Source organism: Somniosus microcephalus, chromosome 24 (genome assembly GCF_052327205.1).
Source record: "Somniosus microcephalus isolate GS21.2 chromosome 24, FLI_Smic_1.0, whole genome shotgun sequence".
Lineage (NCBI taxonomy): Eukaryota > Metazoa > Chordata > Chondrichthyes > Squaliformes > Somniosidae > Somniosus > Somniosus microcephalus.
Window position 1 is genome coordinate 23,397,735 of NC_141010.1, and position 23,639 is coordinate 23,421,373.

The 23,639-nt window shown below is 45.3% G+C and overlaps 1 protein-coding gene across 1 annotated transcript in view; it reads left to right on the forward strand.

Annotated features, from left to right (window-relative positions):
* Window positions 1–23,639, forward strand: part of itga3b (integrin, alpha 3b) — a 213,534-nt gene that overhangs the window by 92,277 nt on the left and 97,618 nt on the right. Inside the window, exons 2-4 of the mRNA XM_085966312.1 lie at window positions 17,716–17,843; window positions 19,004–19,083; window positions 20,400–20,658. Coding sequence (XP_085822438.1) covers window positions 17,716–17,843; window positions 19,004–19,083; window positions 20,400–20,658 — 467 coding nt within the window. The remainder of the gene's footprint in view (window positions 1–17,715; window positions 17,844–19,003; window positions 19,084–20,399; window positions 20,659–23,639) is intronic.

Genomic DNA, 23,639 nt, shown 5'->3' on the forward strand with positions numbered 1-23,639 from the left:
TGGCGTGCGGCGTTGAATTGGTCTCGTCCCGGCGCTACTGCATCAGCGCCCCGTTATCGCCCCCGCCAGGGGCTAACGGGAGGCGCTAACCAACTGAATTTCTCCCCCCTTGTGTTTACATAGTAGAATGTAATGCAGCCAAAAGAAAATAATCTGACATTATTCTAATGTTAAAATTTTTTAAAGTCTCCCAGAATGAGTTTTATTTAAATTGTGGGAAAAATCTTTGAGTTGGATTAATTCTAGCATAATCTCCTTTTAGAGAAGCCACTGATTTAAGTAAATTCCGGGGATTGTGCCCATCTGTATATTGGCATTCCCAACAAAAGATTTAGAATATATTATAGCTAATTAAGTCTACAGCAAACTTTTTTCTCCGTTTACGCGCAGTGCAGTGATTACAATCGTTTAATATTTTAATGTACATTGTCCTGTATTCACGCCATTCAGTGTGCTGACCATTAACATCTGCATTATTGACCCAAAAATGAATTAAATCACCCTGACGTTCACAGTACAGGAAACTTTCGATTAACCGGCCCCTAAATAACCGGAACGCTCTATCCACCGGCAAAATTCAGGAGTCGGTTCAGGTAACTTTTTTTTACTTTTATTACTTTTTTTACTCCATTTGTTGCTGTGCAAGGGTGTAGCTGAAGCTGTTGCTAAGCTACAGAGACGCTTGCAACTTGTGCCGATTGTTTTGAAGCTGCAACAGGGTTTGCTCCGTATCTTTTACTATAGCGTTCGGTTATCCGGAATTGTTGATGAACCGGCAACACGTCGGCCCATCCGTGCCGGATACCAGAAAGTTTCCTGTAAATAAATACCCTGTGATTCACCCCAAGATTCGGGAGACTGTTCTAAATTGTGACAACAGGTTTCACATGTTGTTTGAACCATGCAGTCACCCATTGCATTTTCATCACTTCCAACTTTTCAATGTTCCCTGTACAATTGATTTTAAAATGTGTTTCATTAAAACATTTATGAAATTAAAAATACTTTCCTTAATTAAATTTCACCTTTTTGTTCCTTGTATTCATAAACTGTAGAAAATGATTCATGTTGAACATGGTGTTAAAAATTAACATAGAAACATAGAGATAGGAACAGGAGTAGGCCATTCGGCCCTTCGAGCCTGCTCCGCCATTCAATGAGATCATGGCTGATCTTCGTCTGAGATCATAGCTGATCTTACCAGTTCAGTACCCCGTCCCCGCCTTTTCTCCGTAACCCTTAATCCCCTTAGCCTTCAGAAATATATCCAATTCTCTCTTGAAAATATTTATTGAATTAGCCTTCACAGCCCTCTGTGGCAGGGAATTCCACAGGCTCACCACTCTTTGAGTGAAGAAATTCTTCCTCATCTCTGTTTTAAATGATTTGCCCGCTATTTTTAGACTGTGGCCCCTGGTTCTGTGCTCCCCGGCCATTGGAAACATTCTCTCTGAATTCAGCCTGTCCAGGCCTGCCATAATTTTATATGTTTCGATGAGATCCCCTCTCAATCTTCTAAACTCCAGTGAGTACAAGCCCAAACTATTTAATCTCTCTTCGTAGGTCATTCCCGCCATTCCAGGTATCAGCCTGGTGAATCGCCGTTGCACTCTTTCCATGGCAAGAACATCCTTCCGCAGATGGGGCGACCAAAACTGTACACAATACTCCAGATGCGGTCTCACCAGCACCTTGTACAGCTGTAGTAAGGTATCCCTATTCCTATACTCGAACCCCCTTGATATGAAGGCCAACATACCATTTGCCTTCTTAATCACCTGTTGCACCTGCATGCTCTCCTTCAGTGACTGGTGCACAAGAACACCCAGGTCCCTCTGCACTTCCCCATCTCCCAATCTATTGCCATTTAGATAATAACCTACCCTCCTGTTTTTACCCCCAAAGTGGATAACCTCGCATTTATCCACATTATAGTGCATCTGCCACGTATCCGCCCATTCCCCCAACCTGTCCAAATCGCACTGTAGCCTCCTGACATCCTCATCAGAGCCCACCCCTCCTCCTAGTTTAGTGTCGTCAGCGAATTTGGAAATATTGCATCCAATTCCCTGATCCAGATCATTTATATATATTGTGAACAGCTGGGGTCCCAGGACAGATCCTTGCGGCACCCCGCTGGTCACTGCCTGCCACTCCGAAAACGAGCCGTTTATTCCAACTCTCTGTTTTCTATCCGCCAGCCAGTTCTCTATCCACGTTAATACTTTGCCCCCAATTCCATGAGCCTTAATTTTGCATGATAATCTTTTGTGTGGAACCTTATCGAAGGCTTTCTGGAAGTCAAGGTACACCACATCCACTGGCTCTCCCCCATCTATTTTACCAGTTACTTCCTCAAAAAATTCCAGCAGATTAGTCAAACACGATTTACCCTTTGTAAATCCATGTTGACTCTGTCCGATCCTTTCCCCATTTGTCAAGTGCTCCGCTATTTTATCCTTAATAATGGACTCTAGCATTTTGCCCACAACCGATGTAAGGCTTACTGGTCTATAATTCCCTGCTTTCTCTCTACCCCCCTTTTTAAATATTGGGGTAACATTAGCTACCCTCCAATCCACGGGTACTGTTCCCGAGTCAATGGAGTTCCGGAAGATGATCCTTAGAGCATCTGCTACCTCCAGGGCCACCTCCTTAAGTACCCTAGGATGTAGTTTATCAGGCCCCGGGGATTTGTCGGCCTTCAGTCCCCTCAACTTACCCAACACCATATCCCTAGAGATACTAATTTCTGTCAGCTCCTCCCTCTCATTAGTCCCTATGTTTGCCGATATTCCTGGGAGGTTATTTGTGTCCTCCTTTGTGAATACAGAACCAAAGTATGAGTTTAATTGGTCTGCCATTTCCTTATTCTCCATTATATATTCTCCCGAATCGGACTGCAAGGGACCGACTTGGGATTTTACCAGTCTTTTCCTCCTGATATACCGATAAAAGCTTTTGCAGTCTGTCTTTATGTTTGCTGCAAGTTTACTTTCGTATTCTATTTTCCCCTTCCTGATTAATCCCTTTGTCCTCTTTTGCTGTATCCTGTACTGCCCCCAATCTTCCGGTCTGGTGCTTTTTTTTGCCAGTTGATATGCCCTTTTTTTTGATTTTATGCTGTCCCTAATTTCCCTCGTTATCCACGGTTGAGTCACCTTTTTAGGTTTATTTTTATGCCAAACCGGTATAAACATGTTCTGGAATTCTTCCATTCTATCTTTGAATGCTTGCCATTGTCTATCCACTGTCAATCCCCCCAGAAACACCACCCAATCAATCTTACCCAATTCCCGTCTCATACCCTCGTAATTCCCTTTATTTAAGTTCTGGACCTTAGTCTCTGATTCAATTTCCTCACTCTCCATCTCGACTGAGAGCTCGATCATATTATGGTCGCTCTGACCCAAGGGGCCTCGTACAAGAAGATTGCTGATAAGTCCCTTCTCATTGCACAATACCCAGTCTAAAACGGCCTGATCTCGAGTCGGCTCCTCGACATATTGGTCCAGATAACCGTCCCGAAAACATTCCAGGAATTCCTCCTCCTCAGAATTTTTACTAATTTGGGTAGTCCAATCAATATGTAAATTAAAGTCACCCATGATGACAGCTGTGCTCTTATCGCACGCTTCTCTAATTTCCCTTTTTATGTCTTCCCTCACCTCCATATTACTATTTGGAGGCCTATATATCACACCCACTAACGTTTTCCTCCCCTTGCTATTTCTCATTTCTACCCATACAGATTCCGTTTCATCCGAGTTAATATCCTTCCTTTCCATTGCATTAATCCCCTCCTTTACCAGCAATGCTACCCCACCTCCCCTACCTTTTTGCCGATCCTTCCTAAATATTGTATATCCCTGGATGTTAAGTTCCCAGCCTTGCCCACCCTGCAGCCACGTTTCTGTAATCCCAATCAAATCATACTTGTTTACCTCTATTTCCACAACTAATTCATCCACCTTGTTCCTAATGCTTCTAGCATTAAGATACAAAGCCTTCAGGCTTGCTTTTTTCACACTCTCATTATGAATTAGTTTGGCCCTTTGTGTTTCTCTCCTTTGCTTATTGCTTCTCACCTTTCTACCATCTATTTCTGACTTCATATGACTTCCCTCTTTTCCACTACCGAGGTTCCCATCCCCCTGCCAAATTAGTTTAAATCCTCCCGAACCGCCCTAGAAAATATTACCCCGAGGACATCGGCTCCCTCACAGTTAAGGTGTAGACCGTCCCCTTGGTACAGGTCACTCCTCCCCAAGAACTGGTTCCAATGCCTCAAGAATTTAAATCCCTCTCCCTTGCACCACTGCTCAAGCCACGTATTTAGCTTATCTATCTTACTCTCTCTAAACTTATTAGCTCGTGGCACTGGTAGCAATCCAGAGATTACTACCTTTGAGGTCCTACTTTTCAATTTAGCTCCTAACTCCCTAAATTCAGCTTGTAGGACCTCCTCCCTCTTTTTACCTACATCGTTGGTACCTACATGTACCACGACAACTGGCTGATCCCCCTCCCCCTTCAGAATGCTCTGCACCTTGGTTTAAATATTAAAAGAAAAATATTTAATTTCATTTTTATATTCTTGATGTGGGCCACACTGGAAAACCAGTATTTATTTCCTATCTCTAATTGCCCTGAGCGCATTAAGAGTTAAGCACCCAGTGTGGCATTGAGATCACACGTAGGCCAGACAAGGCAGGATTGGCGATTTGCCTTCCATGAAGAACGTTAGTGAGAGCCAGTTGGGTTTTTACAGCAATCCAGCAGCTTTCATGGTCATTTTCTAGTGCTAACCCACAAATTAGCCCTGGCAGGAGGCAGGAAGCAGGAAGGTGCAGTTACAGCATGCCAAGTTTAGAAAGGCAGTTTTCTTTATAAATATAAACATAGGAATTTAGAATAGTGGAAATATGAAAGTAAGGACAGAATGTATGCCTTTAAAACAGTGACCGAGTTAAGTCTGCAACACCTGTTCCAATTATCCCCCTGACCTCTAACCTCACTTCATTTGAGGGCTACACTTGGTCTTGACTCATGCTGTGAATTGCCACAGGACATTGTCTAATGTCCAGAAAATGTGAAAGAGGTCACTGGCTCCTTCAACCTTTTACTTGCATGTTTTAGATTCCATTGAAGTCTAGTGATGCGACTATACTGGCGCATAATCATTTGGTACTAAATTACATAATTTTCAGCTGACCTTGCAACTGGTTACTCATTTCTACGCAATCCAGAACAATTGCTCCCCGCTGCTCCTCCAATCCTACTTTCAGGACAGAGAGGCAGTCAGTGCCCGCTGGAAGGAGCACTTGGAAGATCTCCTTAACCAAGACTCGGGGGTGGGGGTGATTTTCATTCAGAAGCCGGGAAGGAGGCGGGACTACAACTTTCAGGGTTGTAGTCCCGCCTCCATCAAGATGCGGCCAATCCACGCAATTTTAACTTCATTCACCTTGTTGAGCCCGCCCAGCGGGTTCAGCAGGCCAATTAAGGGCCACCCGGCAACAGGTGACGTCACAGACTGAAATTTCATCTGTCAAGACGTTTTGACAGATGAAATATCAGTGTTTCACAGTTGTTTGAAGCTGTCAAACACTGACAGTCTTACTTCTAACCTGAGTCCTTCTACACAGACTCAGTTAGAAATCTCTCCTGCACAGAAAGCTGCAGGCTGTCACTTTTGACAGTTCGCAGCCATTCTGCTTTCTGTGCCGGTGAGATGATGGACTCCCGAAACCTAGAGGAAGTAAGGCTGAAAAGGTAAGTACAGTACAGGTAATTTAAACTTCTTTACACACTTTACACACACCAAACACACTTACCTTTGCACTCATGCACCCATCACTCACCTGAACACCGACATCTCGACCCCTCCAAGTCCTTCAACCCGACGACTCTAACTTAGCATGGTTTGGAGCCATCGGGAATCCCACACTTCAAGCTTAAATATAGGGATTAGGCTAAAAACTGCCTGTTAACTATCTGTTAACAGGCAGTTAATTGGCACTAATCCCTTCCCGCCTCGGGTAGGCGGGTCCCAGTGTGGGGCAGGTACCCGCCTCCTTTGAAACTTACATGGAGGCGGGTTGGGGGCAGGTTGGTGTCAGGACCCCCGAATTCGGGACTTTAACCCCCCACATGCCTCTAATCCCGACTCCACGGGTCAATGAAAATCGACCCCTCTGTCTTCGACGCGAGTGTCCTCAACTCCATCCCGCAGCATGCTACCCGCCACCACCTCAGCACAACCACAGCCCATAATGAGGTTCAAAAGGCCATCCAACAACTGAAGAACAACAAGGCCTCAGGAGCAGATGGAATCCCCGCCAAGGTGCTAAAACATGGCGGAGAAGCACTATTGGCGCGAATACATGAACTAATTTCTCTTATTTGGAAGGAGGAGAGCCTGCCAGGGGATCTCAGAGACGCCGTAATCGTGACCATCTTCAAGAAAGGTGACAAGTCCGATTGCAGTAATTACAGAGGAGTATCCCTGCTGTCTGCCACAGGGAAAGTCATCACAAGAATCCTCCTCAATCGCCTTCTCCCAGTGGCTGAAGAGCTCCTCCCAGAGTCTCAATGCGGATTCCACCCACTAAGGGGCACAATGGGCATGATCTTCACCGCGCATCAACTACAAGAGAACTGCAGGGAATAGCACAAACCACTGTACATGGCCTTCTTTGACCTCACAAAGGTCTTTGACACCGTCAACCATAAGGGATTATGGAGTGTCCTCCTCAAATTCGGCTGCTCTCAAAAGTTTGTCACCATCCTCTGCCTGCTTCACAACGACATGCAAGCCGTGATCCTGACCAATGGATCCACCACAGACCCAATTCACGTATGGACTGGGGTCAAGTAAGGCTGTGTCATCGCACCAATGCTCTTCTCGATCTTCCTGGCTGCAATGCTCCATCTCACCCTCAGTGAGCTCCCAGCTGGTGTGAAGCTAATCTACAGAACAAACGGGAAACTCTTCAACCTCCGTCACCTCCAGTCCAGATCCAAGGTTGTCCCATCCTCTGTCATCAAATTACAGTATGCAGGCGATGCTTGCATCTGCGCACACTCTGAGGCCAAACTCCAAACTATCGTCAACACCTTCACCGAAGCATACGAGAGCATGGGCCTTACACTAAACATCCGTAAGACAAAGGTCCTCTACCAACCTGCCCCCGCCACACAGTACTGCTCCCCGATTATCAAAATCCATGACGAGGCCTTGGACAATGTGGACCATTTTCCATACCTCGGGAGCCTACTGTCAACAAGGGCAGACATCGATGACGAAATCCAACACTGCCTTCAATGTGCCAGTGCAGCCTTCGGTCACCTGAGGAAGAGAGTGTTTGAAGACCAGGACCTCAAACCCAGCACCAAGCTCGTGGTCTGCAGAGCAGTAGTGATACCCGCCCTCCTGTATGCTTCAGATTCATGGACCACGTACAGCAGGCACCTCAAAACATTGGAGAGGTACCACCAACGCTGCCTCCGCAAGAACCTGCAAATCCATTGGCAGGATAGGTGCACCAACGTCAGTGTTCTCGCTCAGGCCAGCATCGAAGCTTTGACCATGCTCGATCAGCTCTGATGGATGGGCCACATCGTCCGCATGCCCGATACAAGACTCCCAAATCAAGTGCTAAACTCGGAGTTCCGACACGGCAAGAGAGCCCCAGGTGGGCAGAAGAAGCGCTTCAAGGACACCCTCAAAGCCTCCTTTTGGAAAAGTGTAACATCCCCACCGACACCTGAGAATCCCTGGCCCAAGACCGCACAAAGTGGAGGAGAAGCATCCGGGAAGGCGCTGAACACCTCGAGTCTCTTCGCCGGGAGCAAGCGAAAGCCAAGCGCAAAGAGCGCACATCAACCCAAGCACCCCGTCCACCCGTCCCTTCAACCACCGTCTGCCCCACCTGTGACAGAGACTGTAGGTCCCGCATTGGACTCATCAGTCACCTGAGAACTCATTTTTAATGTGGAAGCAAGTCATCCTCAGTTCCGAGGGACTGCCGAAGAGGACAACTTTTTCCCCAAGTTGCATTCATATGGTTGAGATTCAGTGGATCCATACAAATAAGGCGATGGAGTAATAAAGACAGATGAGCTTATTATCTAGGTTCTTTTCGTTGGGAACAATTACATAGAATTTACAGCACAGAAACAGGCCATTTGGCCCAACTGGTCTATGCTGGTGTTTCAGCTCCACACGAGCCTCCTCCCACCCTACTTCATCTAACCCTATCAGCATGTCCTTCCATTCCTTTCTCACTCATGTGTTTATCTAGCTTCCTCTTAAATACATCTATGCTACTTGCCTCAACGACTCCACATGGTAGCAAGTTCCACATTCTAACCACTGTCTGGGTATAGAAGTTTTTCCTGAATTCCTTATTGGATTTATTAGTGACTATCCTGTATCTATGATTCCTAGTTTTGCTCGAGTGTTGTTGATGGTCAGGTCACTTTCATTGAAGCATCTGAGCCTGACATTTAGATGGTTTATCTGGTGGTACTAGCAAAAGTTCCTGCTATCGGGGGGAAAAACTGCCTTTTGTAATTTCGTACCTGACAGAACTCTCATCCGGTATTCAGGAGAGACACTAAAGCCCTTGGTCATCCCAGTAAAAGAAAAATCAGCTTGCATTGGCTGGGAACACTAGGGTTATATATTAATGGAATGTTAGTTTAAAAATTACCTGTGTTTCAAGGTGGATCCCATGGTGGGGGGTGGGTGGGGAGCCAACAGGTGTGGCTCATAGTAATATAGAACATAGTAATATTTTATCCAGTTGCCTGACCTTCCACACCTCCCATCAGGACTTTCTTCAGGGCAACTCGGGATGGGCAATAAATGCCAATCTTGCCAGCGATGTCCACATCCCAAGAATGAATTTAATATATATATAAAAAAAAGTGTCTTACTTGATGATTCTGAAACAAATATCTCTATGATCTGCACTTACTAACAGGAATTCATCCAATCCTTTTGGAAAACCTGCCATGGCTTTCTGTTCCATCACCCTGCTGGAAGTGTGTTCCTTCCATTCTATCGCCCACTTACTAAAACAAAATGTTGCCTATATTTGCTATTTTTTTTCTGACCTTAACTTTAACCTCTGCCACCCAGTCCTTGAATCCTTTGCCTAACAGAAGAACTTTCCTGCATTCCAGACCCATGAGAATCTGAAGTCCTCCTTCAGATCCATCCTCCAGAGTTGAGCTTGCAAGGAAAGGAGGTTGGAATTCGGATATTGACGGCTGCATTCTTGTTCTATCTCTACCTTTTGATGAAATGTGGGTGCATGCATCCATGAAAACATGGAATATACCCGGACTAACCAGAAATAAAAGCAGGGCTGAGCAGTAGATAGCTGGGAAATGGTACCTTTACGCTGGGTTGCTTCACATTCCCCACAAAAGTGTGCTGTTATGCCTGTTCCTCGAAGATGTGGGAAATATGAATTTGGAATAGGTACAATAATTATATTTTGAACACTGACTCTAACCAGTAATGGTGACAATATATACCACTCGGCTGTATGTTCTTTAATTGAGTGTAGGATATTTGGCTTTGTTCAGCAGTGACAGCTCATCATGAATAATCAATAGCTGTAAATCCATGGATTCCGGCTTGCCACTGTAAAGTTGGTTTTCTGGAAGGATTAAATTGATTGGGGCACCTGAACCTATCTTGTGTCTTGAGTCACAAGTGGGTTAGAGATGTACAGTACTATAAATCAATGGACGTACAATATTCTATCTTCCACGCCAGTGCATATGCCATAGACACCACAGTTGGCTTAAAACTTATCAATTGTAAATTCTAATTTTGTTTAGCAGTATGTCTTATCGTCAACAATTATTGAGCCATACCCCTCCTTTTTAAGGTACTACATCCATTTGGCTAATGGTTGCATTAGTTTAATTATCCAAATGGATGTTATTGTGCACAGCACAATACAAAGATCTTAAAAAAAAGAAGTTATAAATTACTGACCTCAGCAGCTGTTCCATTGGAGAAGCACTTCCAGTACTACAGTGGTGATCCTGTAGTTGCTGAAATTTGAATAATAAATGTCCCCTCAGAGGCTATAGTATGTCCCAGTATTGTGGTAAAACTAGTAAAGTTCAGCTTTGAACCTCAAATAGATGTTACAACTTGTTCACCTCTCAAGTGCGATTGATTAATGCACCAACTGTCTTGGCAAGTGACTGTAAAATACATACTTATTGGCTAAAAGTGCTGAATTATGGTCCTTTTAGTTGCTAAGGTGACCCTGTGTGTGTCATCCTTACCCCAATTTTCACCTTGACATTTCTTTTAGAACAGTCATGATCTAGGGCAATGCTTTGTTACTATTCCACAAAGCAGTCCATGTATTATGTATGAAATATGTATGTTAAATCTGCCAAACAAGTTTTATTAGTCATGAGTTTTTTTCTGCGCGTAGATCGATGAGATTTTTCAGAGTGCCTTGCAGGTATAAATTTAAGATTTATTGTGGACAGTTAGTTCTTGTGGCTACTGAAAATGAAATGTCTGTGCTCCTAAACTTAATATTTAATACGGTTGTGAAGGTTTTATATCCAATTCTAATAAATTTCAGTACTTTACAGGGAAGCCTTAGGAAGATGGCTTTTAGTTATTACTGTAGTGTCAGCAGGGTCTCCCCTGCCTCTTAATCTTTTAAATGGATACGGTTCCAGTGATGCACAAGTAAAGGTCATTAAAATGGCTTCTAGAGGTCTGCTCAGTATAGGGGAGTCCATAATACGAAATTACTATCTCGTGCCTGATCTAATTTTGCTGCGTTTGGCAATCTCGGTGGTTGAAAACAAAGGTTGTGTTCAATTTCCCGCTGGAAACTTTTATTGAACAGATGGTGTGGAACTGGGCACTTGTGCACTAACACCGAGGGGTCACACTTCCCACCTGGCAGAGGGGGTTGGGGGCCAATTAAAATGGTGCGACTTTCCCGCCTTGATCTGGTAGAAGGCAATTTTAAATGTATTTAATTGTGCCAATATTGATTTCATTATTTTACAAAATGAGGCTGTCTGATGTGCACTACAGTTGTCCACAGAATGCTCTCGTTCTAGTTGGGAATTATGGCTCATGCTTTGTTTGGGAGAGATGTTATGATTCACGATTATAATTATTTCATTTTCCTCATTACAAATAACAAAAATAGTTGCTGCAAAGCCAATCATTTTGATTGTGGTAGGTTGTCAGTGAAGATTCAGGTTCTCCAGCTCATCTTTTGAATCATGCAATCACTGATTGGGAAGATATATTACCCTGGCTTCTGGCTTAAAAGTCAAGATGGCGGCCGAGACGGTCCGGTGCTGAGCGCGCTCTCCCTGCTTCGGGCGGCCAGCTCTCGCCGCTCGCTCCCACAACCGGAGCGAAGTGTTCGGCGAGTCGGGCAGAGGCAGCGCAGTGCGGCAAGCAGCAGCAGCAGCCACGACGACCTGCTGAAGCACATCGGCCAGCAGCTCCTCGGCGGGAAGGCATTCCGACTGGGAGGAGGGGAGCTGAGCATGGCGGCCAGAGGCCGAACTGTGAGAGGGAGAAGCAGGCCCCGGTCCGTCGGACCGTGGAGCCGGCGGCGTTGAGGAGGAGGCCGCGGTGACCGGAGCATTCACATCCCAACGATGTGTTCGGCGAGTCAGGCGGATGCAGCGCAGCGCAACGAGCAGCAGCAGCAGCCACGACGTCCTGCTGCAGCACGTCGGCCGGCAGCTCCATGGCGGGAAGCTCGCAGTCTGACTGGGAGGAGGGGAGCCGGGCATGGCAGCCAGAGGTCGGATCATGAGCGGGAAAGCAGGCCACCACTTGGAGCCGGCAACAGTGAGGAGGAGGCCGCGGTGATGAGGAGGACGGAGCGGCTGAGGGACATCGTGCTCCCACTGCCACTGGAAGCCATTGTATTGACTTTCTGAACACGGCGCTGTATGAATAGCTGACGCGTCCCTACGGGGAGTAAGCATTCCATTGTACTTGTACTTGTACTGGTTACATATGGCAAATAAAAATTGAATTGAATTAACAGCTGGATATTCAGACATCTAGCGACAACACTGCATCGCCACCATGGATGCCTACAGCCATCATCATAGTAATACAACTTTCCTTTTTAACTTCACCTCATATACTTGCAGGGTTCTATGGAACAGGTCCTCAGAGAGGATATCTGAAACAAGTTTTCTTTCGGGAGGGAATTGAAATCCATGGGCATGTCTAGGGGAGAGAACCCAATGTTCAAAGTACTAGATATATTTACTTTAACTCGCATTGAGTGTATTCACCCTATGAAAGTCTGTTGAAGATTATTTGCCCATTAACTGTTTTCACTTTTTTTAATACTGTTTACTTTGATCTGCTATGTCTGAGTTTTGTTTGCAACATTTAACAACTATATCCTTCCAGCACTGTCCCTTTTCTGTTAAATGCTGCAGTTTCCCATCAAGAAGTGAGGATTTTAGCTAATATAAAACAGACACAGAATATAGATTAATTGTATTAAAAGCAAAATACTTTAGGGACTCGCCCTGATGCTGCAAATTTAATCTTATTCCCAACTGTGACCTCCTGACCGGCATGCACTATATTAGCAAGCTGGGTTACTGACAGGGAATCAATTGGATGCTTTAGGAGATTGTTTAAATTGAACCTGAGGTGGTTTTATTTCTCCCAGTAGATAGCGAATGTTGAATGGAAGCCTCGCCTTTGTTTACATGGCTTTACTCCCAGGAGTGAAGCTGATCAGACATTGTTTAATTAGAAATTAAAATTTGTATAACCAGAATGTTCATTCATTCTTCTAACTATAACACGCGTTTTGAAATGGATTAAATGGCGTAAAAATTGCACACTTATTACTGAGCTCTAAAAGGAGTAGGATTTTGAGTCCATTCTCGACCAAACCACCTATTTTTGCATTTGATGTGAGGAATTGAAGTCAAACGCCTGCTTCTTCCAGTGGCTTGCTGTGCATATTTACCACCCCAGGACTGTATGCAGCCACACAGATCAGGAAGGTCCATGGGTCAATCGCTGGTCTGTGCTGAGTGAGCGGGCCTCTGCGGGAGTGATGGTGAGGTGCTCGAAGCTGCTTCCGCACCCTGGCCGGGATGGAGGAGATCAGCAATTCATTTGGAACAGCTCAGTGGAAAAGTGCTCGCGCGGTTTCTTGGTGAAGATTAAGTTTGGGCTTGGCTGTGTTACCTGCTTGGATGGCCTGCTAATGCTTACCGTCAAGGCTCCCACATGATGAATGGCGACATGAGTGAGTTACTGTAGGCTTTCCGGTTCCCATGGAACTACACCTAAGCAAGCTTGTCTGGGTGTGTCTGTTAAACTGCGAAAATGCTGAAATACAATCATTGTCCGTACGATCACTGCTGCAAAAATAATCCCCAAATCAAAACCTAGTCTTGTTTCTTTAGGGAATGTGCTTTCATTTAAACATAATGAATATTTCATGGTGTGTGTTTAATAAAGGCTGGAATAAGGAGTAAACCAGCTGTTGCGCTCCCTCGTGTAGAAATGTAACGTCTGACCACAGTTCAGCGACCACATGGGTGCTATAAATACAGATCTACTCTGCAATTTTAAAACCATGTAAACTGTGAAGTGTAGAGAGTTCATAAATGGTGTGAGCTACAAGACCACTTGCATGTGCGCAAGCGTTTATTTTTTAAATTTAAAACGCCAGAGAAGAGTTTGGATTAAGCTCGATGTCCACAATATTTCCGATAGAAAAGTGTACATTTTGTAAAATGGTGCAGTGAGTGACGACTGAACATCATTGTTACAGCCTCGAGATATTATCAAATATATATTAAAGGATCCCTCGCTAAACTACTCGCCGTTGACTAATGGAGTAGCACAGTCTAGGTGCGTTGGCGTGCTGTGCCATCGTAGTAGTCGACCAGTTCATTCTACAATTCCCCAGTGTGGCTGGCTTCCAAAACCTACCCAGGAGGACTGACTTAACCTGGTGTAGCAGCCTATCTCAATCCCTGAGAAACCTCCCAAAATGTTTCACATGCAGTGGATTACTTAGAAATGCAGTGACTTGCTGTTGAGAAACTTGAGTAGAAAGGCCAGAGAAAGAGGGAAAATTGGAGAGTACCTTCTGGGCCGCTCAGGTAACAATGGTAGCAGAGACTGGGAAACAATGAGATATTAGGTTGCAGACTGCCCATTGTGTTAATCCAGGTGTCACTGTAAAGATGGTGGGAGTGGGGAGAGATACCCTGAGGTGGCTGGTAAAAGCCACCACCTGACAGATTAGGTGGGGGTGTTCTGAAGATCAAATGTCTGTGTTTAGTGTTAAGATTTCCATGAGTTTCAGTTTTTTACAATGATTTTTTTGTTTTGTTTAAGGGATAATGTTTTCGTTTAACAAATTAACTATCCTTTTTGCTCGTCGATGAAAGTGGGTAAATCTAATATTAATCTTCTGCTGATGGTACTTTAACACTTTAATGATCAAATGTATGATGAGAAATCCCGTTCCCCCTCCTTCTGCAAACAAGTGTCATTTACAGGCACAAAACTAGCGCCAATTTCAGGAAAAAATGCTACTCTATTCTGGCTGATGTGATTTTGGTGTTTTAAAAGTACAAATAAAGCAAAGATGAGTTGTGTAGGTCTGTATTTTAAAGTTGTTTTTTTATAGCTCAATGTAAATTTACAAAACTACCTTTATTTTAAAAACACTTCCCTTTGGAGGCGATGGAGAAATTGAAGAGATACATGACCAATCCAGAAACTACTTATTTTAGAACCGCCTGCAATAAATAACATACACAAAAGCAAAAATTAAGGCAGGGAAAGGTCATTACACAAGTTCTATAAGTCAATTTTGCCTCACAAACCACTATTTTTAGCCCTGTGGAAATGTGAGGGGGCGGGGGTGCGGGGTGGGTGAAGGGGTGGGAGGGTGATTGGGTGCGAGTGGGGGGGTGAGGAGGTGCGAGTGGGGGGGGTGAGGGGGTGCGAGTGGGGGGGGTGAGGGGGTGCGAGTGGGGGGAGGTGAGGGGGTGCGAGTGGGGGGGGTGAGGGGGTGCGAGTGGGGGGGGTGAGGGGGTGCGAGTGGGGGGAGGTGAGGGGGTGCGAGTGGGGGGGTGAGGGGGTGCGAGTGGGGGGGTGAGGGGGTGCGAGTGGGGGGGTGAGGGGGTGCAGGGGGGTGAGGGAGTGGGGGAGGTGAGGGGTGGAGGTGAGGCAGTGCGAGTGAGGGGGTGGGAGTTGGGGGGGCGGGGGGGTGAGGGGGTGGGGTTGACGGGGTGCGAGTGGGGGGGCGGGGGGTGAGGGGGTGCGAATGGGGGGGTGGGGGGGAGGGCGGGGAGGTGGGGGGTGGGCGTGCAGGCTGTTTTGTGCAGCTTATTAATGGATCAGTTGCATTGCTGCCTTTCAGAATTCAGAATCCCCCCTCCGCACCCTTCCCATATGTTAACTTTCTCATAAATCAGCAGGGAGTGAAACTGTGCCGAAGAAAACTGTTCCTACTTCAGGATATTCATTAACTATGAGCACCACACTCTTTGTTAATGGCTAACCTTGGGTACTCCTCACAATCCCTCGTGCTAATGTTGGCCTAGTGTAGTGTGTTTCAATACAAGCTAATGACATCCTTTCAAATTCAGATATTGGAATGTTCTGTGTTTGTGCTCTTTTGGTATTTGTTGGCCTAATTCGCATACAAGTTTGGTACAGGATATACAATACATTTTAATTACTCTAATGGGGCATTGTTATTGGGAATTTCTTGACAATGAACTCCAGCTGGTGACCTAGAAACCCCAAAATGGCAATAATGACCAACATTTAATTAGTGCAGTATTTGGAAGCCACTCAGCATTTATCTTGCAATATGGAACAGCCTCTTTGAAAGGGTGAGCGTATTCTAACAAATATAGTCCCAAACATTATAGAGGGAGATAAATATAGACTTACTATCAAATCAAACATTGTTTATACTTTCAGGCTACATGTAGAATCCAATAACAATATAACGTTTGTGTCCTGTCATGTAAATGCAAATATAGGTTGCAGTCGGCACTCTTGATTTATGTCATCGTTGGAGGGGAACTTAATTTAAAAGGGAATTGTACACAGTATTTGCTTCCAAACTGCCTTTGGCTAGCAATAGCTTTTGAAGTGAGGTTAATATGGCTGGGTGTGTTTGGTAAGGCTGCCATCTTTTGCAAGGGGTGGGGCACTGGACAAGGGGCAGGGCTTAATAATAGGATGATACCATTGACAAATCATCATACTGAGGTAGAGGGCTCTTGAGCAATGGTTGTGTAGAGGAGAGTGCAAGCTCCCATAACTGGGCTGAACAAATTTTAAATGTTTCAATCCGTGCATGCGCAGAGCATTTTGTGTTTAAAAAAATTAAGTGTCCGCCTGGGCTCAGTGGTAGCGCTCTCCCTTCTGAGTCAGAAGGTTGTGAGTTCAAGCCTCACTCCAAAGACTTGAGCATATAATTTAGGCTGGTACTCCAGTGCAGTACTGAAGGAGTGCTGCACTGTCAGAGATGCTGGGCGCAATCTTGCCCGCCCTTGGGAGGCAGGTATGGAGGCGGGGATTGCCGGGAAAATGGCAGAATCAGGTTGGGCACCCGCCCCCAAACCACCTCCGTGCCCTCTTGCCAGGAGGCGGGTAGCCAACCCATACCGGGTCCCATCTCCTTGGAGGCGGGAAGGGGATTAGTGCCACTTAACTGCCTGTGATGGGTGCAAGTGTGGAGAAGTGAGTATGTGAGGTAAGTGGAAAGTGTTACTAAAAGTATGCTTACCTTTGTTTCTCCTGCAGGCTTCAAGAGTTGGGGATGTGGCGAGTCTCGCACCTCCACTGCTGAGGTGACAGATGGCTGCTGCATTCTCCAATGCAGCAACCATCTAATTTCTGCTAAATAAAGAGGTTTGATGAGTCTTGAATTCAAGAACTCATCAAACTACAGAGAATGTCAGTGTTTGACAGCTTCACAGAGCTGTCAAACGATGACAATTCATCTGTCAAAAATTTTTGACAGATGAAACGTCATACATTGACGTTCTCTGTAACTGGCTTTCCCTTAATTGGTCTGCTAAACCCGCTGGGCGGGCTTAACAAGGTCAATCAAGGGAAAATAGCGTGGGTTGGCCAGAAGTTGATGGAGACAGGACTAAAACCCAACAAGTGGGAGTCCCGCCTCCAAAAGCTCCCCATTGGCAAAATCCAGCCTGCGGTCTTTTGGATGAGATGTTAAACCGAGGCTCCATCTGCTCTCTCAGGTGGGCGTAAACGATTTCATGGCCCCATGTGAAGAAGAGCAGGGAGTTCTCCCTGGTGTCTAGCTCAATATGTAGCCCTCAACCAGCACCTTAAAAGAAATGATCTGGTCATTTATCTAATTGCTGTGCACATATTGGCTGCTGTGTTTCCTACATTACAACAGTGACTACACTTTAAAAGTACTTTGTTGGCTGTAAAGCGCTTTGGGACTTCCCTTTTCATTATAAATCAACATTTGTGATCCTGTTGCAATCATCAGAATTGTCAGATGGATAGCTTTGAACCTGTAATATCGAGTTCAAAACTGGACGGGCAGGCCTCATCTTTTAGTGCTGTCCTCATGGGGTTTTCTTCTGGGATAGTCGCATGCTCAATCTCTGACTCCATTTTCACCTCTCTTTTTCCAGGTTGCTGGTTGGTGCTCCTCAGGCAGCAGGTCTCCCAGATCAATTGGCAAACCGCACTGGGGCCTTATTCTACTGCCCTGTGTCGCTATCCCGTCATGACTGTGAACGTGCCATGTTTGAGAAACCAAGTAAGATTCCATACGTGCCAAGATTGCTATTTAGCTGTAAGAAAACCAAGACAATTAATTTTACCAACCAGATGTGGGAGACAATGTGGCTGATACCTGGGATGGCAGGAATGACCTATGAGGAGAGATTGAGTCGATTGGGCTTATACTCGCTGGAGTTTAGAAGATTGAGAGGGGATCTCATTGAAACTTATAAAATTCTGACAGGACTAGACAGACTAGATGCAGGAAGGATGTTCCTGATGGTCGGGGAGTCCAGAACCAGGGATAACAGCCTAAGGATAAGGGGTAAGCCATTTAGGACAGAAATGAGGAGGAATTTCTTCACCCAGAGAGTGGTGAACCTGTGGAATTCTCTACCACAGAAGGCAGTAGAGGCCAATATATTCAAAAAGGAGTTGGATATATTTCTTAAGGTTAAAGGGATCAAGGGGTATGGGGAGAAAGCAGGGACCGGGTACTGAATTTGGATGATCAGCCATGATCGCATTGAATGGCAGAGCAGGCTCGAGGGGCCGAATGGCCTACTCCTGCTCCTATCTTCTATGTTTCTATGCTGCAATAAGATCCCATGTAAAACGAAATCCTGGCATTGCTGTAGCAGTGAAAGTGATGTAAGTTGAAAGATCTAAGGGTACTACACACCCAGACTAATCTCTCTCCAATAATTTGTTTGTCATGCATCCAAGACCAGCCCAGTTATGCCCATGATTAGAAGAAGAAAGCCGCATAACGGAAGTATTGAACTAGCTTGCATGGGCAAAATAAAGCATTGTCTGATTTCAGGCATTCCTTGACAGGAAATCTTAAATGGATGGACAGACGTAACCCGGAATTTGATTTGTGGAATGTTCTGAATAGCAATAGTGGGTGGAAGGACTGATCCGATGGGGCCATCTGTATAACATGGTTTCCACTGCTGGAATGGCTACTGGATTCTGTTTCACATTTTTGTCCTGTATAAACATTTACATACAGCATTTTATTTTGCAAAATAAAATACTGTATCATTATGTTGAATACTTATGTGCTGAGGCTTTTTATTTGGGCATGCACTTATCTGGGCACCCAAAGTGTATCTTGCTGTGGTGTCTGAATGATATTTTTTGTTTCACTCATTTAATAGTTAACTCATTTTCACCATATAATTGTTTCCATAGCTAATCCACAAACGGAAAGTAAGGAAGACCAGTGGCTTGGGGTCACAGTGGCAAGCCAGGGGCCTGGTGGGAAGGTGCTGGTAAGGCCATTTTGAATTGCTTTTTGTACAGGTTAATCTGATTGGAGCATTAATATGCTTGCTGCTGAATGAGTGGTTGATTTGTGACAAAATATTTCCCTGCACTGTGTTCCTGATTTTGGATTTGCCCTCGTGAGGAGTTGCTGAGCAGAGTTTGGGCACCTTCTATACAGAGAGAGAGAGAGGAGCAACTGGGTATAATTTGGCAATACAAGAGATCTGGAGATAAGCCAGTTACCTAGTCTTGGCCAGCAATGGCAAATAGCGCAGGAAGATATGACTGAGAACAATGTTCCATTGTGGACAATAGCAGCCTGCACAGTTGTAATGAGGGCAGTCTGCACATTCATGCAGGTTAAGGAGCGAGGAATAAAGTTGGCCAGATTTAACTGGTATAAGTTAAAGAATCAGAATGATCAACTAGGCAGTGTCGTGGGTTGCCATTTTCACCTTTTTTTGGAGCTGATTTTAAATCCATCCAAGAATGATGGGATGAAGTCTCTTGCAGTGTTGAATGCTAGATTCCAAAATTAACATATTAAGGCGGTCTTAACCCACTTCTCAGTCCGTATGGATCCATGGCACAAAATGACCCATAGGTTAGCACTTATTGCTACTGAAAGTGACAGTCAGTTTGACAAAGGCCGTAAGTTGGAAATGAAACAAATCTCACGGGTGAGAAACACAGCTGGGTCAGAGTAGAGTGAACTTTACTCTGCAACTTCCTGTCCTGGGCGTGCCTGATGCTGGTACAGGATGCCCATAAACTGTTCATTCAATTGAACCGGCAAGGCTGTTCTTTACCTTGATCAGAACTAAAGATTCACTCACCAAATAATACTCCTGAGTATCATGTAGATGTTGGCTACAGGTCTGAGTTGACAGTGTTCGAAAGTTTAGCATTCAAGTTTGAACTGTGGGAGATATAGTCATCTCTCTGTTAACCCTTGTGGAGAGAGAGAGGATTGTTCACTTAATTGATTACAGTTTCCAGGATGCACCACTGCTAGCTTCACCTGCACATAGGATGGAAAGCACCATTTTCTATTCTGGAAGGAACTTTTGGATGCATAGTGGCCATTAGATGAGGTAAAGCTACAACGAGCCAAGAATTTCCTTCTGCAACTGGCAGACGATTGGAGCCTGATCTCAACTTACAAATAGATTCATTTAACAATAAATTGTAATTATTGTTGTAGATTCACTTAAGTAAGTTGCTCACGTCAAAAAGAAACAGGAAAATGATGCTGCAAGAGGCGAGACTTTTCACTGGTAAGACTTCTGTTTAAACCTGGCCCATTTGTATCTCCTGGCAGGTATGTGCGCACCGCTATGAGAAGAGACAACTGAGCCTCCAGGATGAGAAGCGAATTTTAGTGGGTCGCTGTTTCGTCATAAGTGATGACGTCGCCATCAATCCAGATGATGACTGGGACACTTCTCCAGTGCAGTTCTGTGAAAACGTAGGGGACGACCACAATGGGCTCCTTATGTGCCAGCAGGGCATGGCTGCAGGATTCACACGTCCCAATCACTATGCATATTACGGGGCACCGGGCGGCTGGAACTGGCAAGGTGTGGCTTAAAAAAAAATCTCTTTCCAGCTTTTCTTCATATTAAGCTTGAAAGGTCATGGCTTCAAATAATTTTCGGAGCTATTTTAATTCGGTGCGGGAGTCATGCTGGGGTGGGGAGGGTGGCGCCAAGGTGGAAAACCATCTCGGCCTGGGAAGTGTGAGGCCTGAGCGGGAATGCATTGTTTTTGTGGCAGGAGGCCACTGCCGGGGGCTAAAGGAACAGTCTTTCAGTGATAGGGATTTCAGGAGGGCTTTGCGGTTGCCCAGGGCAAGTGAAGGCCTAAACATTCCTAATGGGACTCGGAGGAACACAAAAAGTCCTTTTTTTAAATAAAAAAAGATAACCATGACGTAAGAAAACTACTAGGCACTTGGTCTGAGTATTAAACAAGGCTTTAAACAACTGTTTTTCAACATGGAGATCTAGTTGTGTCCTTCACTAGTTCCTGTTAAAGAATGTCCTGAGCAAGCTGGGCCCATGCCCGAGTATTTATACCCTCCCTGGACAGCGCCACCAGCAGGCCGCCCAGTATTATTACATAAGTCATTTTCACATGAATGACAAGATTCATGTCAAACCATTTACCTTTTTTGAGCCTCTTCTGGCCCGGGCTCCTACTCCTGCTATGCTGGCTTGAGGGGAAACCACAATGGCTTCCTCGTGTAGGCCTCTGGTTAAAATTGCAGTTGGAGCCCCAGTGTCATCATTGGAACCCAATCTGCATATTTAAAGAAGGACCCCAATGGCTTCTGGCGGTTGTTCCTCTCGCCTGTTCAGAAGAGCTGGCTAAGATCGTAAGACAGCGGGTCCTCAGTGTGTAGATCCCCCATGGGCGATTTTAACTGCCCGCCCATCTGGTTTCCACTGGGCAGGTGGGAGTAAAATCAGCCCTTTAGTCATGGCTTTCAAATTAGTGGGGTATAGATAATGGAACCAAACAGAAATGCAGGTTCTCATTTTGATTACTGCCTCAGGTATATTCCTTCCACTTATCCAGTTCGTCTTATTTTAGAAGGGGGTGGGATGGAATTTTATTCAGTCTCCTTTTTCCCTTTTTTCGTTCTATTCCTGTCAACAACCTGTGCACTCTTTGGTTCCTCTGGACCTAGATCTAGAACCGGTGCAGTCTGATACCCCTGTTGGGTTCAGGCTTTTGTTAACCCTCTAGAAGGGTTTCTTAACTGTGCCTGGCATTTGGTATTCATATATTTAAAATACTGCTATTCTGTTTGATAACATTCGTTTATCAATTGTTGTTAGTTATTTTGTTAAAACCAACAGATTATCTACTTCCAAATGCAGTCTGCTTTTACGTGTTTTTGTGCAAATGTTGGCAAGGCGCACCAGGCCTGCCAGCTTAACCACAGCAATGGTGTTGTGCAATTGTTTTCAGCACCACAGATCGCCAGTCCTTCTAGTGTAGCTCTACACCATTCTGTGGGTACGTCATCCAAGTCAACATCGCCTACAAACCCCTTTTCACCTGAAGACCATCCCAGTTGGCAGTTTTGCGTGCCTTGTGGTTCCTTTTCATGTTTTGCTTTGTGAGGTCAACAATTTTTTTTTTTTAATTGGCATGTCGTTTTAATTCAGAAAACTTGACCCTCTCCCTTCTCTTTTAATTTCCACTGTGCCGGGCAGTGCTTCTTAGACAAGAAGATGGGTAGGTAGATGGCCTGCTCCCAAGCTGCAGCCAATGCCACTCTGACCAGATGGTGTTGGTTGAGAGATGAACGTTGGCTATGACAGCAGGAGAAGTATCTGTTTTTCTCAAAAAAAAAGTGTCATGGTGTAGGAATGTCTAGTTCCTATCCAAAAGACTGAGGTCCACTCAGGCGATTAAATAAACGAGGTTTAATGAAAACTAACAGAGTTTAACGGATAACTACAGGAGAACGGTGGCATAGTGGGCAGCACGGTGGCATAGTGGTTAGCACTGTTGCCTCACCGCGCCAGGGATCCGGGTTCGAATCCGGCCTCGGGCGACTGTCTGTGTGGAGTTTGCACATTCTCCCCGTGTTTGCGTGGGTTTCCTCCGGGTGCTCCGGTTTCCTCCCACAGTCCAAAGATGTGCGGGTTAGGTTGATTGGCTATGATAAATTGACCCTTAGTGTTAGGGGGATTAAATACGTGGGGTTACGGGGATAGGGTGGGATATGTGTTGGTGTAGGGGTTACGGGGATCGGGTGGGATATGTGTCGGTGCAGGCTTGATGGGCTGAAATGGCCTCTATCTGCACTGTGGGGTTTCTGTGATTCTGTGATTCTGTGAACATCGAATATAGGTCTAGTCAGTTCGGAGGCTCCACGAGGACTGCTTGGGCGGTCCCGTGGCTGACGTCATGACATCATGACGTTTTTCCCGCCGGTGGGGGATCACGTGATGAACGGCGCAACGTCATCGCGTTTACCCGCGCTATTAAAGTGATCGCACTCTGTACATGTAAACAGTGAAAACAAAGATACAGACTCAGGCTGTAGCTAACATATTATTAAAGGGAATTATATACAATTGATCAGAGTCCCTTAGTGGCTCCGCCACAATGGGATCTTTTACTTTTACCTGAACAGGCAGACAGAGTCTGCTTTACATCTTACCTGAAGACAGCACCTCCAAGAACAAAGCACTCCCTCAGTACTACACTGACGTGGCTTCTTCGATTAGGTGTTCAAGTCCTGGACTGGGGCTTGAACCCACAACCTTTGGACTCGGAGACAAGAGTGCTACCACTGAGCCAATGTTAAGACTTGTCTCATGATTTCACACACATGTCAGAATGCAAACCCATTATGCCTCCAGACATGCTGAACTCAGCTTTTCCGATACAATTAATAACTTAAAAAAATTGAATCTTTTTGTGTGCACAGATATAGATGATAGGAGCAGGAGTAGGCCATTCGGCCCCTCGAGCCCATGCCACCATTTAATGAGATCATGGCTGATCATTCAAACTCAGTACCCTGTCCCTGCTTTCTCCC